Here is an 18,354-nt window from a genome sequence, read left to right as displayed (position 1 = left end):
TCTTCTTTAAAGCCTGAGCTTGGAGGTTGCTTAAGGGCCTGCTTCCAAGCCTCATGAGGATTCAGTTTTCCGTTGTTTTACTTGCATGTCACCCAAAAGAGCAAATAATAACCTGCAAACATTGGCATAAACTGAGCAGATAATATCCTCATGCTTACAGCATCTAAAGAGGAGTCATCTGCTACTACTGCCAGAAAGAATATCATAGCTTGTCTAAATTTCAGGGCTGTAGGCAGCTTACTGGAAACCCTGTGATACTTTCATTATTCGGACAAGGGCATGCTAGTTGCTCCATTAAGTAGAATGAAAATATAATCTTTGGTCTCAGCTTAGTCATGCAGCTTTGGAAGATGAACTGCTCATCTTCCAGTTCCTGGTCATTCATATCAGTCCAGGGTTGTATTCAAAAAAAGAATTATCCCAATGCAGTGCAAATCAAATGACTACATTTGAATGGGAGAACAGAGAAAACACTGCAAGTATCTGAGCACCATAGTGCTACTAGACCACTGATGTTTATTCTGGATTTTTAGTTAGGATATGTCCTTTGTTTTTTAAATGCAAGAAATGCATCTCTTCTTTCACTAACTAGAGCAAATGATCACAAAAAGACCCAGAAACATTGCAGTTCTTGAAATGCCAGAGAATGTATGATTAAGATTACCAATGCTCCTTCCATAGTCAATCCCAAATCCTATGACAGCAAGAGTTTTGAGTAGGCAGAGCTGCTTATCTGGGATGAAGCTGAATCTCTGTGTCACATTATTCAATGATAACTGAAGTTTCAAGAGGAAACCACAGAGGCTGCTGCTCTTAGTCACATGATTTGAGCAAAGCACAGGATAATCTGCATGTGTCAGGGGTTCCTCCACCTTTCAGATCAGAAGAGAGGCTCCTACACGCAGAGAAGACTGTGATCAAGACCTCTCTTCTTCTCCTATCCCACACTGTCATCAAAAGACAAATAAGTCACACTGACACGGAAAGAAGCCAGAGCATAAGAGGGCCAGGGTCACTCTGGGTCTCTCCTAGGCAGGGCACTCCTGGTAGGAGCCCCTTGGTAGAAGGATAGGAGGAGAAAGCTAGTTCTCATCCTACGCACTAATAGGAATTAAGATCCTGATTTACTATTACAATAGGCATGTCCACACCCAGAATAACCCTGCAGAATAGCCCTGCATAATTATTCAGGGCACAGTGGCACGCTATTACAGGTAACCTATTTTTGGTCCTGGAGCAAGCTTGTTCTGTGTTTGATCCAGTATCTCAACACAGGGGTGGATTGGCCAGCACAGCCGCTTGACTTCTCCTCCTGAGGCCTTGCAAGGGAGACAGGAATGGCCACGATAACTGTCCCTCAGCAGGGCTTGTCTCCTCCAGCATCCCTGAACTACCACAGAATGGCTCGAAGCTCTTCAAGATCTCAATTCCCTAAAGAGGGTGAAGAAAAAGAGGGAAAATAAATGAAAGGCTAATGAGAAGGGAGAATAAAACCGTGCAGTAAGATGAAAGCTTTCTGCCATTGGCAATGGAATCTCTCCAGCCCAGCCTGGCAGCTGGTGCAGAGCAGTGTTTGTAGGAGATAGATAGATAGATAGATAGATAGATAGATAGATAGATAGATAGATAGATAGACACACACATAGATGGGGCAATAGCAGGGTTTGGGGTACGCTTTTGCTGGAAAGCTTTTCAGCTTTTGTGCAGGGTTTGCAGTCCCTGATATGAAGGGGGTTCCAGTCCAGACAGGACCAAGAGAAATCAGGAGTTCGTGGCAGGAAGAGTCAGGACAAAGCCATTCATGCTGCTGAAAGACTGTTTGGAGAATCTTTCTACCTTGGACTATTCATCTTCAGCTCTTATCTAGTGCTTGTTCTTCTGGTGCTTCTCCTGCTGTGTCAGTGTCCACGGGCTTCCCCAGGATGCCTGTGGTTGCCTGAATTTCTCTGCATGGAAGAACATGCAGACACAGCCTGCTCTTTAAATCTGAGGGATGGTTGGACTGCTGCTCCTTGAGCCAATGTACCACTGGCTCCAGCTGAGCATGGAATAGCGCAAAGCATGGTGAGAACAAAAGGGGAGGTGATAGGAGGAGAAGAAAATAGAATAGAAGGTGAAATGGAAGCAACAGTGAGACAACAGAAACAGGATTTCAGGAGAACAACCTCTTCCCTTCTCAGGCTCTTGTGAAAGTCCCAGTGCCTGCAAACTTGATTCTGGCTATTTTAACTATCTTAGATTTTCCTCCCTGCAGCAAGGGCAGGGGGCCAGCAACCTCCACCCCAGCGCTGATCTTGCCAGCAGAAGTTATTATTATTTTTTTTGTTCCCTAACAACAATGTGCTGTTAATTTTGCTGCTCCTGTTCCAACACGACCAGCTTTCCTCTCTCCCCTTTCCAGGCAGCAAGCAGGAGAATTACAGACAATCCTTTCCCATTGCTGTGTGTAGATAGGCTGCAAGAGCAGAGCTTGTGCCTGCCTGTATGCAAGCAAGGAAGGATTGTTTCTGGACCTTCAGGTGAATGCAGAGCTTGGCTAATTGACCGAGTGCAATTAGGACCTTTGACAGTTTTGTCCAGTCTCTGTAGGACTCAGGAGAAATTTTCAGGGCCACATAGAAGAATACAAATAAAGGACACCCACTCAATTGCAAGTCCTGTGGAAAGGGCTAGTTGGTGTTTTCCAGAGGGGCAGGGACTGCACTGATAACTCACACGTGTGCACATGCACATGCAAAACACTCTCATTAAAAACTAAACACACACTTCCCAGGTCCTTGGAGGGGGCAGCAGAAAGAACCGAGGAACTGTTTCTCCAGGCCATGAAAGCTAACAGCAGTTCCCCTTTAATAACAGTTTCCACTTCCATTTTAGCCCTCTGGCTTCACAGAGTGTATAACCAAGTAGCAACATATAAAAATACGCATAATTCCAGCTGGCTTCTCTTGAGCACCACGTCCGATCCCCGTCTCCCTGTCTCTGGGTGCTCAACTGCCGTGTGAGCAGTGCTGGCAGTTTGTGCACCTTGGCAGCCGCACAGCACCACGGCTCCATACGGAGTTAGAGCGATTAACCGTTAACCACAAGAGCTGTCTGATCTCAAGGCAGAGTGGTAACTCACTCTGGAGTGGGGAACTGGGAGCTGCAGTTGGGCACAGGGTAAGGGACAGAGGGAGTTTACCTGGGAGGAGAAGCCAACCCTTTGACTTGTGGCTCAACAGATACGAAGCTAAACCCAAAAATGCCATCTGTCAGACTCCCAGCTGGGATATGGTACAGGTCTGTGATACAGAGCAGTCAGCTCTTACTCCCCAGGAGATCTGAGCATCTCCAGTGGCACAGACATTCACTTCAGACACTGCCTTCACTACAGTCCCTCTCCAGCTGTAGAAAGCTGGGCTACGAACCTGTTTTCTTTCATTTTTATCATTAGGTCATGAAAGAATTTCAGGGTGTGGCCAGGCAAATCCGAATAATCTCTTCAGAGTGGTTTAAGTTACCTTCCATCAGCTGCATGCAGTAGCCAAGTGCAAACAAGGTATTAGTCTGTTGCAACTGAATTTTGCAATCTGGTAGACTAGAAATATCCCAAGTGTGCACACAGGTATTGGGCAGCTCCAAGTGGTATCTAGCTATGTGTCCTGTGGGCTTCTTAGGCCAAAATTATGAACCATCCTCTAAGGTATCTGGAGTTTTAGGCTTTGTTCCCCTCTTCTAGCCAACCTCTTGGCAACGCGGACAGGCGTACCAGAGATCTCAGTGAAATGCTGCTGCAGTGACTCCTTTAGGCCCCCATTAAAAGAGCGCTTCCATGCATATCAAGAGTTTTGCTGCTATTGGAGTCCTACAGCCTCCCGCAAACCTGTGAGAGTTTCAAAAGCTCCTCAGCCAGTGTGCTCTCAGGCCACTGCTGAGTCCTCTTCACCTGCCAAGACGTCAAAAGGAAGATTAGGGAGAAGAAAAAAAATCCATGACATATATGCAAAGAGTCTTTCTAATCATCTTGTCATAACACATTAAGGAGTGTTGATTTATGATTGTAAAGGCATTAAATAAGTGTTTTGTGCAGCGGCTAGTGCCAAATACGAATAATCCCAGAGAACAAGTGGAAACAGTTAATAATAGCCTTGTTCCAAGCAGCTGCTCCTTGCTCCCTCCTTCAGCTGCCCCGTGTTACCTGCAGCCATTTGAAATTTTCTCCTGCCTATCATGATCAGACAGCAATACACGAAAGTACAATACAACTGAAAACAATATTATTAATTAAAACTTTCTGGTGTCGGACTAGAAATGAGAGTTGAGATGGGTTCATGCAACTCTGATTTACAAGTCTTTCGGGATGCACAAGTCCACGTGCTCACACCGCTGCAAATGCACGCTGCCTCCCATGCAAAGCATTTCCCAGAGCAGCGTGAGCCTGCATCACTGCTTGTGGTGGTCAGGAAAATTCACCCCGCCTTTCATTTGTGTGAGGATGCAGGACCTCCCTTCACGAGGAAAAAACACCATGATAACAGCGACCACTGGGAGCAGGAGATGCAGGGAACGGACAAAAACACTCACAGGTGTCAGACTTGATGACTGTCAGATAATTGTGTATTATACATACAACTTCATCTGTAAAGCAGTTGTGAAAATGGTCTAGAGCTGCTTTTCCCCAAAGGTGAAGAGTCAAGGCACCTGATAAGGACTATTATCAAACCAGACATGGAAACACAAGCCTCAACTCCATCCTTTCCACGCTTGCATTTACTCAACTTCGTCACTGACAGGCCAAAAAGAGGCAATTAAGATGATTTTGTTTAATCTAGTCTATTATAGCCACAATTCCTCCCTCCTGTAGCCAACCTATTCCCTGTGGTTAAACTAGTGTGTATTTTTTAGAAATCCCTCAAATCTTGCAATTGTTAGAATATTCATCCTGTCTCTCAGCAAGGCTTAAATAATATACCACTATTATTATAGACTGCGTACCTTATTTTTAGCCTGAATGCATTTGCTCCAGTGGTAGAATAAAGGGTATTTCCCAAGACAGAAGACAAGCTTTTGTCAAAACACTGTAAAGTACAAAGAGCAAGGTTCAGCACAGGGAACATAAGAGTCGAGACTTGTTAAGGAGCCAAACTTGTGCCAGCACATGCAGAATGTTTCTTACTTAGAGGCATAAGAAAAGTTTTGTTTTCATGGTCCTGCAGCCTTTCCCACCAAATGTCTTGACAACCCTCAACTGATGTAGGCATCTGGCAGGTGTCCACCCTCCTCTGTGGCCTCTGTAGTCAGAGGTGAGAGAGCAGCACCTCTGCACAAGGATTTGCACTGGAAGTGGACAACCTGCCCTCAGGGGATATCTGTCCTTCTCCTCGATCACAAAGGGAACCTGAAACAGGACGAGCGGGCAGGATGATGTGGGACACGGGGGGATTTGATCAGCCCTGGCTTTCCTTGGATGCCGACTCTTGGAGCTCAAAGGGTTTCTTTTTTGGCAGGTCTGATTTCTACAACTTCACGGCAGCTGGATCGAGAATACAAGGCTGAACATATCCTAGAGGTGGGTAATGATGATTGTAATTAGCTTTATTTACCTACAAGTGTATTAAGTCCTCAAAGAGCTTTCCTTGCAAGTTGGAGCACAGAGAAAGAATCTCATCCCATCAGCTCCCAACTGCTGGGAAACTTAATTAAATGGTTTGTGTTGCCCTAAGAGACAGCTGCAGCAGTACTGCAGGGTTTATTATTTCCTTACTGAAGACTGGAGCAAAAGGCCTGTTCTGGAAGCTGTGGGAATGCAGGAAGAGGACTGGAATTGTCCTCTAGCAGGATAGATAATGTTACGGGGGAAAGAGCAAGCCAGAGAAATCCACCCTAATTTATCTCGTTGTATCAGACATTGTTGTGTAGGTTTGTGTTACAGGCCCCCAGCCCCAGCCCCTCCTAGCTATGCATATTTACATTTGAGGGATCTTGAGATGTTTCACTCTATCAGGGTGATTGAGGATAATAAATTTCACCCTGCAACGCAACATGCTGGGAGCGTGCACGGGCACAGCAAAGTGAGGATGGGTGATAACTTGCCAAGCCGCTGCAATACAAACATTTTCGGTTGTGTGACCCCTAATGACCAATCTGACCCACTGCCCGGAGCGATGGCAAGCAGGAGCCCTGCAGACGCGTCTCCCTGTGCATGCACAAACCTTGTGCATGCACAGCTGCAGCCGCCAGCTTTTACCCTTCAGAGAGGAGCAGTGCCTCTGAAAACATTGAGATACAAATGCAGATCCACACAAAACCCCCGGTTTAGTCACTGCCCATCAGGATGAAGCCTGGTTGCTCATGTCCTTGGTCACCACAGAGAGCTCTGTCACCCACTCCCTTTGCTTGCTGGCAGGTGGCTGTTTCTGACAACGGAGAGCCAGCCCTGAAGTCCACCAGCAGAGTTGTGATACAAGTCCTGGATGCCAATGACAATGCCCCCAGTTTCCCCCACAAGCTCTTCATGGTGCAGCTCCCTGAGAGAGAGGCCTCAGAGACACCACTGCCGGTCTACAGGCTGATCGCTTCGGACCGTGACCAGGGCCAGAACAGCCAGATCACCTACACCATCGAGGAGGAGGAGGAGGGGATATTCACCATCAACCCCACAACTGGCATGGTGTTCTCCAGGAAGGCTTTTCCTGCCTCTGAATACAACATACTCACGGTGAGAGGAGAGGGAAACAGAGAAAGCCAATGGGAAGAGATGGGTGCAGAGGGAAAGAGGAAAGGCTGCAGAAACAGAAAAGATAAAAGAAGGAAAGAGAGAGAGAAAATGCAGCAGTGGGAGGAGTCCTTGGGTGGGACAGACGGGAGAGAAACTGTGAGGGAATGATGGGGAATGCATAAGGTAAGAAGCTGTTAAAAATGGAATGTAAATTTAAAATTTAGCTGTCCAACCCACTCTGAGAGATGAACACAGTGATCCATGATACCCTATGGATGTGGACCCAAACCTGAACGGTCTTTGGGTTTCAGCAGTGGCTCCATTTGGCAGTCTGATCAGGCCATGGAGCTTGGATAGAGCTTTAAAGCTCTTCCACACTTGGGTCCTTGCAATGAGGCTTGTGATCCAGGTCTCTGCTGTGGATTGAGCTTGGCAGATTTCCTTGATGGTCAAGAGGAGTTTGGGTTGCGTGGCTCTACCTTGGAAGCAGCCAGAAGTTGGGCCACTGGGTCATGTTTTGTGGGATTCTGGGCACACTTGGACCTGAAACTCCTTGGAGGGTGGGAGAAGCAGCTTCTCATGGGGCTCCCATGGGCTAAACCAGCCTTCTCCCTGACTGCATGTGCATGTCCCGGCAGGTCAAGGCAACAGACGGCGGCAGCCCACCACTTTCCTCCCATGTGCGGCTTCACATCAGCTGGGTCGCCCGGCCTGGCCCTTCCTCAGAGCCACTAGCTTTCGATGAACCTCATTTTAACTTTGCCGTGATGGAAACAGATCCTGTAAACCATATGGTGGGAGTGATCAGCATTGAAATGGGCCCCAGCCAAGTGTGGTTTAATATCACAGGTGAGACACAGAAATTAAACCAGCAGTGTGTGTCTGGGAGCGTTTGCCCCAGCTGCCTTGGCTTTCAGCACTCGCATGCCTGAGCTAATGAAGTTGTTTGCTTTAGGTGTAGGTGAGCTACAAGGAAAGCTTTCTCACAGACACCAAAACGCTTAAACAGCCATAGACAAAGCTGCCTGTCCAAGGGCTCCCGTGCCAAGTGCAATTATCTAACACACTTTTTTAATGACATTTTGGGACTTGCCAGTGTTTGAGGTGTTCTCCGATGTCGCGTGAAAGGCAGGGCATGCCAGCCCCAGCTCCTCCCGAGAATCAAGTGACACTTGGTTGTGGTAAAACAGTCTGCAAGGATCCAGGTGTCTGGCTGGGTCTTGCAGACACCCCCTTGTCTCTCCCTCCCTGCTGAGCCCATAGTCTCACAGGGAGCCGACAGGGAAGGATTCCTCAAAGAGCTGGTCTGACCTAACTGGTGGGGCTCTCCCTTCCACCTCACAGCATCCCACAGATGACTGACTTCTTAGACATGAAACGTGACGGAGCTCTAGAGCCTCCTCTAAGACACACGATGCTAGGGCAGAGGGGATGTGGGCTGTCACCCCAGGGGACTCATCAAGTAGCGTGTGTGCAGAACTGGTCCTACCAACAAGGGCCAATTGTGCTCACGTAATTTGGTGTTTTGAAGTGGCGCCCCAATCTGCCTTGCTCAGCCTTTCCCTGGCATTGCCTGAAGGGCTTGCCTTCGTCAGAAAAAGCCTTAATTGAGTGAATAGTTTTTCCCATTATGTTAGGGCAGGGATAATGGTGTATAAATACAATTAAGCAACAAGAGATAGAATACTACAAGAAGCAGACAGTATCAGTGCAAGTTTTACCTGGCAATAGTAGTGTCTGCTTGGGTGTGCAGAATTAACGGTATATTCCTCTGAATGTTATCTCATCGTTTTCCTGCTGAGTGCTTGCCTGTATGCTTGGCCTCATCCCTGCCAGTTTCTAGTGCACCAAGTGCTCCTCGGGACTCTCGGTTTCTATACAGGTGGAAAAGGACAGGGTTTCATTTTCCCTGCTAGGGAAGCAAAGCATCACAGTCACTGGTAACCAAGCAGAGATGCAGAGAGCCAGGAGCCTTCAGCACCTCATTCAAAAACTTTGCCTTTCCCAGCCCACAAAGGCTCTGTCACTGGGGTTGATGGTGTCTGCAAAACTCTGACAAAGCAGCATCTTTCTTCAGATCTTTCTTTTCCTGGGCTTCCTCTTTCCCTTTGGCACCGTGCAAAGGGAGCCCTTCTGTCTTTTCTCAGGGAAAGGCATCCATGGGTCTCTCTTTTCCTGTCTCTGCTTCTTTCTGTCTCCTTCCCAGCAGGAAAATGGTGGTCCAGATGGCTGGCAACCACTGCATTTCTCCCACAAGGGAAAATGTGTAATTTAACAACCAGCCAAGATTTTCCCAGATGGTAAGAGAATAAAGCAGAATACCAAGCATCCAGCAGCCAGGAAGGGAAAAGTTGAGACCTGGGATAAATCGCAGAAAACTGTTTCTACCTCTTCATAGCTTAGGACAGCATAGCAGTGTATCACACGCAGTGGAGAACTAACAGGCCACCAGCAAGTGAGGCATGAGAAAGGAGCTACCACGCCAGGGCTGAACAGCAGTGGCATGAGGGAAAGCCTTCTGCTGCGTTGCTGCTCAGGCCTGCGGTTCCCTGCACTATACAGCCATCTGGGTTGGAGGCAACAGGCTCTGCTCACCCTGGAAGCACCGTCTGCCTCCCCAACTGTTCGAGCATTGGTCTTCTTCAGGTAGCTCACAGGCTCCCAACTGTGGCAATGAAGACCATCACTGATATGCCCATGGTGTGACCTTGAATTGGAAGCCAGCAAGACTGCGGCTCAGCCCTTCAGGTCCCTGATCCGTGATATCTGTGATGCTGCATAGCTGGAGACCTTGTGCAAATAAATCAATGTTCAAATGTGCCTGTTGCAAACTAGCCAACCTTCCCTTTTGTATTCCTTTGTCACCATCTGTGACTACCTCTTTGTCAAGCTTCTCCATACCCTCCCTATCTCCTGTGTCCATCTATCACATTTTGTATTGAGTTTCCAGATTTGGGGGAAACTTCACCTGTGGCACCATCTCCAGTCTAGCTGTGGCCAAAGAGGTATGAAGTGAATGCCTACCCCATTCAAGGTATATTGCCTGGCATGCCACATATCTGTGGCTGGGCATGAGCTCCTTATGTGGTTTGTGTATAGAGTCTGGAGGGGAGATCCTCATCCTTTGGAACTCCAGGCAGCTGCTAGAATCCCTTCCCCTGCAGAGGCTGCCAGCATCTGCAGCTTGCTCCAGACAGAAGTCTAAGTGTAACTGTCCACCCATTTCCTTTTCTCATCTCTCTCCCTTATCCCAGGTGGCGATGATGACATGGATTTTGACATTGAAAAGAGTACAGGCAGCATGGTCATTGCAAGAGCCCTCGATGCAAGGAAGAAGTCGAGCTATAATCTGACAGTAGAAGTCACTGATGGGTCTACTACCATCAAAACCCAGGTAACGTTGTTTTTAGTAGAGACCCCATCTAGAGTGAGTGTATGCCAAAGGGAGTCTTTCTTCTGACTCCGCTGAGCTCTGGATCAGGTGCCAGGCACAAGAATCTCCCTACACTGTGATCTTAAATTACACAGTGACCCAAGTATTTCCTAAGTACCAAGCTAAGTTGGGCTTTTTTAAAATATTGTTGGAAATAAATGGTCTAGGGAAGTCTGGGCCTTTTCTGTTGATCACAACTAGCACACAAGGACAACTCTATGCCACCAGCCAAGTTGGGGTGGCAGTTTACACACTCAGACCTCAGCTTGCTCTCAGTGGCTCAGGCTGAACTACAACATAACTGGGACAACATGCTAATATGTAAGGGAAGTGCATACACAGTTAGATCAGGCTTGGGCTCACGGTGCTGTGTCAAGAGGTGTTCTTGGGACTTGCTAGCCTACGTAAAGCCATCACAGACAGATCTGCAAGAGGTGAGGTCAATTATCATTGATAATATATCAGCACAGAGAGCCAGGGGGTGGGTGGAGCAACTGCAGAGATGCTGTGTCCTCTGAGTTGCCACATGAAAAGCAAGCACTGGTGAAAGGAGACACTGCTCTCGGGCATGTCCCTGAGCCCCAGTTAAAAGGGCTGGTTTGCCCATCTTTACCTACCCTCAGGAGGGGTATTCAGGGCTTGATCTTTCACCGACCATTTTCTCCACACGTAAGCAACCAAAAATCCAGACCTCACTGCACAGGAAGACATAGAATGTGAGTCACCCCTCAGTGATGCTTATCGTGGGAAATTCACCGTGGAGGTTTGCAAGGTATGATGAGTGAGCAACACTACCATTCCCGTGAAACGCAATGCTAATGGATGGCTAGCTATCTCAAATATCTTTAAGTATTGTTCCAAATAAACAAACAAAGCCCCACCTTGCCTGGTGTGCATTCCCTGCCACCTTGCAGCTCATGCCTACGTTTATTTTGGCACTCAAGGCCGCTAGCAGATGTCAGAATACTTGCTTGTGCAAAACACCCACGGCATGTTCAGGTTTGCTAGAGGAAGCAAATTATTACACTTGGTTGGGACTTCCTAAGATGCAGTGAACACATCAGTAGGGGGATCAGGGTAGGAGGCCAAACAGAAGAAATTAGGTGACTTTGCAGGCAGGATTCAGGCAGGCCATTCACAGGGGTTTGCTGTCAAATGCAGAGGGGAAGATTTGGCTAAAACGTGCAGACCACAAACTTTGCTAGGGCATACGTTCTCCCTACACGTGCTGCTCTTGAGATAGGCCAGCCCCTCCTCTTCCTTTGCCAAACATCCCCTCTCTGTCAGCTTTCTGGTGTGTAATTGATGAGGGCCAGTGGCTGTGGAGACACCAGCCCGCAAAGCTGGCACCACAGCTGAGCAACTGCTATTTCCATGGCAGGCTGTGATGGTTACTCCGTGTGCCAAATACAAGCACGTTCAGTCTGAATGGCTTGCCAGATTGGAGGTATTAAAAAAAATGAGAGGAAGCAAACTGAAAATGTCTAAGGGAAAGCATAGCAGGAGTTCCTTGGAGAGAAGGACAGAAGGGCTCCCAGCCCCTGTGGATGGCAAAGCTCCAGAAGTTGAAAAGCTGTGATGGTTACAAGGCTCAGAGCATGGCTACACCCGAGAGGGGTTGGTAGCTGAGATTTTACATGGCTGCATAAATCAGGTTTCTCCCATGTCCCTGCTGCCCTCACTGTGCTGTCTCCACCACAGGCATTTATCCACGTGATTGACATCAACCAGCACCGTCCCCAGTTCCTGGAGAGCCATTACGAGGTGAGGATTCCTGAAGATACCCCCTCGGGAAGGGAAATCCTTCAAGTCAGTGCAACAGACAAGGACAAAGGCAAGGGGCTCATCTACACCATCCATGGTAGCGTGGACCCCAAAAGCACCAGACTTTTCCAGTTGGATCCAAGCAGCGGGGTCCTCACAACAGCAGAAGGCTTCAGTTCCCAGCCCATGCCTCAGCACACCCTAACAGTGATGGTGAGTCCTAGCCAAACCCTGCTGAGTCCATCAGCTTGGACAGGGTATATGGGTCACTGGAGAAATTAAAACTGGTTCTAGTCTTTGAGGGAGGATTCTCTAGAACAACAGGAAAGGGGGTGTTAATGTTTACTCTATAACCATCTTGAATAAATTTAGGTAACACCCTCTTTTCTTCTAACCATGTGTTGAGCCCATCACCTGCTAATTTCATTGGAGGGCCACTGGATTCTTATACAAGAAAGCACCATGAATAATTGTTAATGTTTGTTTTCAAGTTCAAGACTGAGCTTTGGTGCTGAAACTTACAGGCTCATTCCCACCCAAGGGATTGGTATCACTGAAAAACACCACCTTCTGTAAGAGTCCTGATCAGCTACTTAGAAGCCCGGTGCAGGCAAGACTGCCCACTCCCTGAGCATGGCCATACCTGCTCTTCTGTCATTCAGGTACGAGACCAGGAGGTCCCCATCAAGAGGAACTTTGTTCGAGTCGTCATCCATGTGGAGAACTGCAACCTTCACCCTCCCCAGTTCAGCAGCATCAATTATGAAGCAGAAGTGCTGGACTCGGCAGTGGTGGGCACAGAGATTATACAAGTCAGAGCCCTTGATCAGGACCAAGGAGCCAATGCTGAAATCCACTATTCCCTTCAGGCAGGTGAGAGACATGTAACGATACAGTTTAGGCTGTGAACATGCCTGCATTTCTGTCCTCTAGCTGGTGGCCAGACAGTTGATCAGCTTTCTCTACCTGTTGCAAAGAAAACGGCTGCACAGCTCTAAAATATGTTTTCTGTCCTATCCAGAGAAGATCTAGAGCAAACAACTAATTTCCATGTTATGGAATGTTAACATCCTTCCTTTAGAAGACAGTTCAATATTTGGTCGCTGGTCTAAGAAAAAATGTGACTGGATGAGTTAGTCACCTTAAAATCTGCTCTTCTCATCCATGGGAACTGAGGGAGGGATCCCTGTTCAACTGATAGGCAAAAATATTCCAACTCCTAGAACAGTCGTCATCACTTCCACCAATTCTAGCAAGAAATACCTCCTTGAGGAATGATGAGTACTCTCTCAGCATTGGTTGATGGTGGGTTTGGGTCATATAAGCTCAGTAGGCAGGTATTTTATCATTCACTCTAAAGGTTAAAACTGAAGTATTTATGTCTGTGCCACACTATTTAGCACGTAAATACTTTGCAGGAGACAAGGCATCCTTTGCTCCATCTTTCTCACTGCAATTTAGATCAAGGACTGAGGAATTTAATTGCTCCTGAAGTATTGGTAATTATAAGCATGACAGGGCTTGAAGAAACTAGTACAGTCTGTGCTACCATGTTCTGCACACGAGGCAAAAGCTTCAAGCCCATGCTCTGCCACACTAAATATGCTCAAATTAGAAGGGTATTTATCTCTAATTCACGTTTTGATTGATTTAAAAGCTAGCTTGTAGATCTCGATGGGTTAATTGTTCTTAGAATGAAAATTATTTAGAAATGAATGAAGATTCTTGTCTCCCAGTGAAAGAAAGAGATGTTAATTAGGTCTGAAATCAGGAACATCTGTGGAAAAGAGCTTCAGAAAACCAAAACCAATAGGGTGTCTGCATTCTTCACTTTGTAGTTTCTCTTCTTGCAGGTAATGGGGAAGGTTTCTTTAGCATCGACCCATATTCTGGAATTATTACAGTTGCCCAGAAACTGGACCCATCCAGGCAGGAGCGATTTACTCTTATTGTAAAGGCAGAAGATCAGGTGTTCCCCCAGCTTAAAGATTCTGCTACAGTACACGTCCGCATTAGACCATCTGATCGAACCCCTCCAAAATTTCCAGAGGCCGAATACATCACAGAGATCAGTGAATCCACTGCTGTTGCCTCTCCTCTGATCCAGGTTTCAGCCACAAGCTTGTCACCAGTCAGCTATGAAATAAAAGATGGGAATGGAGATGGAGTATTCTCCATGAACTATCAGTCAGGCCTTATTTCCACTCAGAAGAGCTTAGATTTTGAGCAGGTATCTTTTTACCAGTTGAAAGTCCGTGGCACCAACATGGCTGGAGCATTTATGGACACAATAGTACTTATCTATGTCATAGATGAGAATGACAATGTGCCCATCTTCGTTAAGCCTTCCTTCGTTGGCTGGCTCATGGAGAATGCTCCATCACAAAGCATGGTGCTGGATGAAAGTAATGCTCCCCTTGTGACCCATGCAACAGATGCTGATCAAGACTCCAATGCCCTGCTGGTCTATGAGATTTTGGAACCGGAGGCGCTGAAATATTTCACAGTAGATCCCAGCACAGGGACGCTGACCAGTCGTGCTGATATAGACTATGAACTCACCCCAGTTTTCCACTTCAGTGTACATGCACATGACAGTGGAAGTCCCAGCTTATTTGCATCCAAGCCAGCCAAGGTCACAATCCATGTTAAAGATGTGAATGATTCACCTCCAGTCTTCTCCAAAGACATTTACGAGCGTTCTGTGTTGCTACCTGCCCACCCAGGGATGGAGCTTTTGTCAGTGCAGGCAAAAGATGCAGATTCGGAGGTGACCTACAGCATCATGGAAGGGAACCTTGATAATGCTTTCTATATTCATCCACTCACAGGTCTCATCTCCATTCTTAATGCTACTGGCCTGGGAAGCTACCGTGAACTCACAGTCAGAGCTGGTGATGGCTTATATAAGAGTACTGCTCTGGTTAAGCTAAATTTAACTCAAGCACAAGGTACAGGCTTAAAATTTGATCAAGACGTGTATACAGCAACTGTGATGGAGAACTCTACAGATGAGAAGACTCTCACCGTTCTTGGGGTCAAGGGTTATCAGCTAAACGAACCACTTTTCTATTCACTTTTGAATGGAAAGGAAAGATTCAAAATGATCCAGGCATCTGGAGTACTCCAGACCAAGGGTGTGAAATTTGACCGCGAAACACAAGACGTGCATGAGGTAGCTGTGGAAGTGAAGGACAATAGAAAACCACCAAGAGTGTCCCAGGCCACGGTCAAGGTTTATGTAGAGGATGTCAATGACAATCCACCGCAGTTTGAGAATGTGCCATATTACACCTCGGTGCAGGACGGCACAGAGCCAGGTGATGTACTTTTTCAGGTGTCAGCAACAGACAAAGACATAGGGGATAACGGAGCCATTACCTACTCATTTGCAGAGGACTACAAATACTTTTGGATTGACCCTTACCTAGGAGACATCTCACTTAAGAAGCCTCTTGATTATCAAGCTTTAAATAAATACAACCTCCAAGTCATTGCTAAGGACAAAGGCAAGCCTCCCCTCCATGCTGTGGAGGAGGTTGTGATCAGCGTGAGGAACAAATCCAACCCTCTGTTCCAAAGTTTGTACTACCGCGTGAAGGTGCCAGAAAACATCCCCCTGTACACTTCTATCCTCCACATACAGGCTCGCAGCCCTGAAGGCTTGCGCCTCATCTACAACGTTGTGGAAGAAGATTCCCTGAAACTGTTCAGCACCGACTTCAAAACTGGTGTCCTTACTGTCACGGGCCAGCTGGACTATGAGCTAGAGACAAAACACACGTTCACCGTTAGAGCCACAGACACGGCTCTAGGGTCCTTTTCAGAAGCCAGAGTAGAGGTGGAGGTAGAGGACGTTAATGACAACCCCCCCATATTTTCTCAGATCATCTATACAGCATCTGTCTCAGAGAGTTTGCCAGCACAGACCCCTGTTGTCCAGCTCTTTGCTTCTGATAGGGATTCAGGCAGAAACAAAATGGTCTCCTATCAGATCTTGGATGATGGTTCAGATGCTACCAAGTTCTTCAGTATTGATGCCAACACAGGGCAAATAACAACGGCTCAAGCACTTGATTATGAAAAAAATCAACAGTTTCGCATGAAAGTAAGAGCTGTAGATCACGGGATGCCTCCACTTAGCAGCGATGCCTTGGTAATCGTAGATGTAACAGACATCAATGACAATCCCCCTGAGTTCAGCCAGCTTCAGTACGAAGCCAAGGTAAGTGAAATGGCTACGTGTGGGCACATCGTGATAAAAGTCCAGGCCCTGGACCCCGACAGTGGAGACACCACCCGACTGGAATACGTGATACTCTCGGGCAATGACAATAGGCATTTCACTATCAACAGCACTTCTGGAATAATATCCATGTTCAACCGCTGCAAAAAGGACTTGGAGTCATCTTACAATCTCAGGGTTTCTGCTTCAGATGGAGTTTTCAAGAGCATTGTGCCTGTGTATATCAACACCACAAACGCCAATAAATACAGTCCCTCTTTTCAGCAGAATGTGTACGAGGCAGAGCTGGCAGAAAATGCTGAGATAGGTACCAAAGTGATTGAGCTGCTGGCTATTGACCCAGATGGCGGCCCATATGGCACCATAGACTATACCATCATAAATAAACTCGCCCATGAGAAGTTCTCCATAGACAATAAAGGCCATATTGCCACACTCCAAAAACTGGACAGGGAAAATTCAACAGAGAGAGTCATTGCCATTAAAGTCATGGCCAAGGATGGGGGCGGGAAGGTGGCATTCTGCACTGTCAAAATAATTCTTACAGATGAGAATGACAACCCACCTCGGTTCAAAGCCTCTGAGTACACACTGTCCATCCAGTCTAATGTAAGCAAAGGCTCCCCTGTCATCCAGGTACTGGCTTATGACGCTGATGAAGGTGCAAATGCAGATGTCATTTACTCTGTTGACTCCGTGGAAGATGTGGCAGAAGACCTTGTGGAGATCAATGCTGCCACTGGGGTTGTTAAGGTCAAGGAGAGTCTTGTTGGTTTAGAAAACAGAGCCTTTAACTTCAAGGTGAAAGCGGAAGATGGCAGACCCCCTCACTGGAACTCCCTTGTCCCGGTAAATCTTCAGATTGTCCCCAGGGAGGTGACATTGCCAAGGTTTTCTGAGCCCCTTTATACATTCTCTGCATCTGAGGATCTTCCAGAGGGATCAGAAATAGGGTCAGTCAAAGCTTTTGCAGAGAATCCCATCATATACAGCCTGGTGAAGGGAACCACTACAGAAAGTAACAAGGATGAGGTGTTCATACTGGATGAACAAACGGGGGCTTTGAAAATCAAAAAGGCCATGGATCATGAGACCACCAAGTGGTACCAAATTGATGTTATGGCTCATTGCTCACATCAGGAGACTGAGCTGGTCTCTCTGGTCTCTGTGAACATCCAAGTGCAGGATGTCAATGACAACCGACCTATTTTTGAGGCAGATCCCTACAAAGCTTTTGTCATGGAGAACATGCCGTCGGGAACCACAGTCATTCAAGTGACAGCTAACGATCAGGACATGGGGAATGATGGACAGGTGACCTACAGTCTGGAAGCAGAATCTGGTAATCTCCGAGGGCTCTTCACCATTGATGGTGAGAGTGGGTGGATCACCACACTAAAAGAGCTGGACTGTGAAGATCAGGAGATCTATCGGTTTTACGTAGTGGCTACTGACCATGGCAGGAAAGTCCAGCTCTCTTCCCAAACCCTGGTGGAGGTCACTGTCTCTGATGAAAATGATAATGCTCCACAGTTCACCTCAGATTTCTATAAAGGATCGGTTATTGAGAATGCGGAGCCAGGACAGGTCGTTGTCACGCTGAGTACCATCGATGCAGACATCTCTGAGCAGAACCGGCGGGTCACGTGCTACATAACTGGTGAGTTTTTCCCGACTTTAAATCTTGAATGAGCAAAGACAGAGTGTCATTTCAAAGTGAGGATTTTGTACCTAGCATTATACTGACAGTCCTATCAGAAGCAGATGAAACCTGAGCTCTGTCATGAGCTGGACTCTATAGTTAAATATGTTTGGGGTATCCAAACCTCTTTGGTAACTAACTGCAGTGGTTAAATTACCATTATAATAACTATCTCACCACTGATTTGCCCTATTTCTTTGGAAATAAATAAATGAATTAAAAAATATAAGTAATTATGCAGTACTGTAGATATATTTATTTACACTTTCTTAACAGAGGAATAAATAAGACAGTGTATTTGTATTACCTGTTGGAAGGACAAAAGCAACAGTACAGCAGAAAGGAAGGTTTTTCTTACACATACTGTGATCTGTATTTAAGTTCTTTGACCCAGCTTTTTCTCTTGCAAACAGTGCAGTCAGTTTACACATCACATGTATGTGCAGCCTGCCTGTATTTTTTAATAACTATATATATATATATATATATATATATATATATATATATATATA

The 18,354-nt window shown here is 46.6% G+C and overlaps 1 protein-coding gene across 1 annotated transcript in view; it reads left to right on the top strand.

Moving 5' to 3' along the window:
- Nucleotides 1-18,354, top strand: part of FAT2 (FAT atypical cadherin 2) — a 59,622-nt gene that overhangs the window by 18,177 nt on the left and 23,091 nt on the right. Inside the window, exons 4-10 of the mRNA XM_026858311.1 lie at nucleotides 5,487-5,548; nucleotides 6,386-6,697; nucleotides 7,336-7,546; nucleotides 9,952-10,091; nucleotides 11,832-12,107; nucleotides 12,557-12,767; nucleotides 13,748-17,800. Of these exons, the coding sequence (XP_026714112.1) occupies nucleotides 5,487-5,548; nucleotides 6,386-6,697; nucleotides 7,336-7,546; nucleotides 9,952-10,091; nucleotides 11,832-12,107; nucleotides 12,557-12,767; nucleotides 13,748-17,800 (5,265 nt within the window). The remainder of the gene's footprint in view (nucleotides 1-5,486; nucleotides 5,549-6,385; nucleotides 6,698-7,335; nucleotides 7,547-9,951; nucleotides 10,092-11,831; nucleotides 12,108-12,556; nucleotides 12,768-13,747; nucleotides 17,801-18,354) is intronic.

The sequence above is a fragment of the Athene cunicularia genome (assembly GCF_003259725.1).
Source record: "Athene cunicularia isolate RWA chromosome 13 unlocalized genomic scaffold, athCun1 chr13_part1, whole genome shotgun sequence".
Lineage (NCBI taxonomy): Eukaryota > Metazoa > Chordata > Aves > Strigiformes > Strigidae > Athene > Athene cunicularia.
This window is presented reverse-complemented; position numbering and strand designations above follow the sequence as displayed.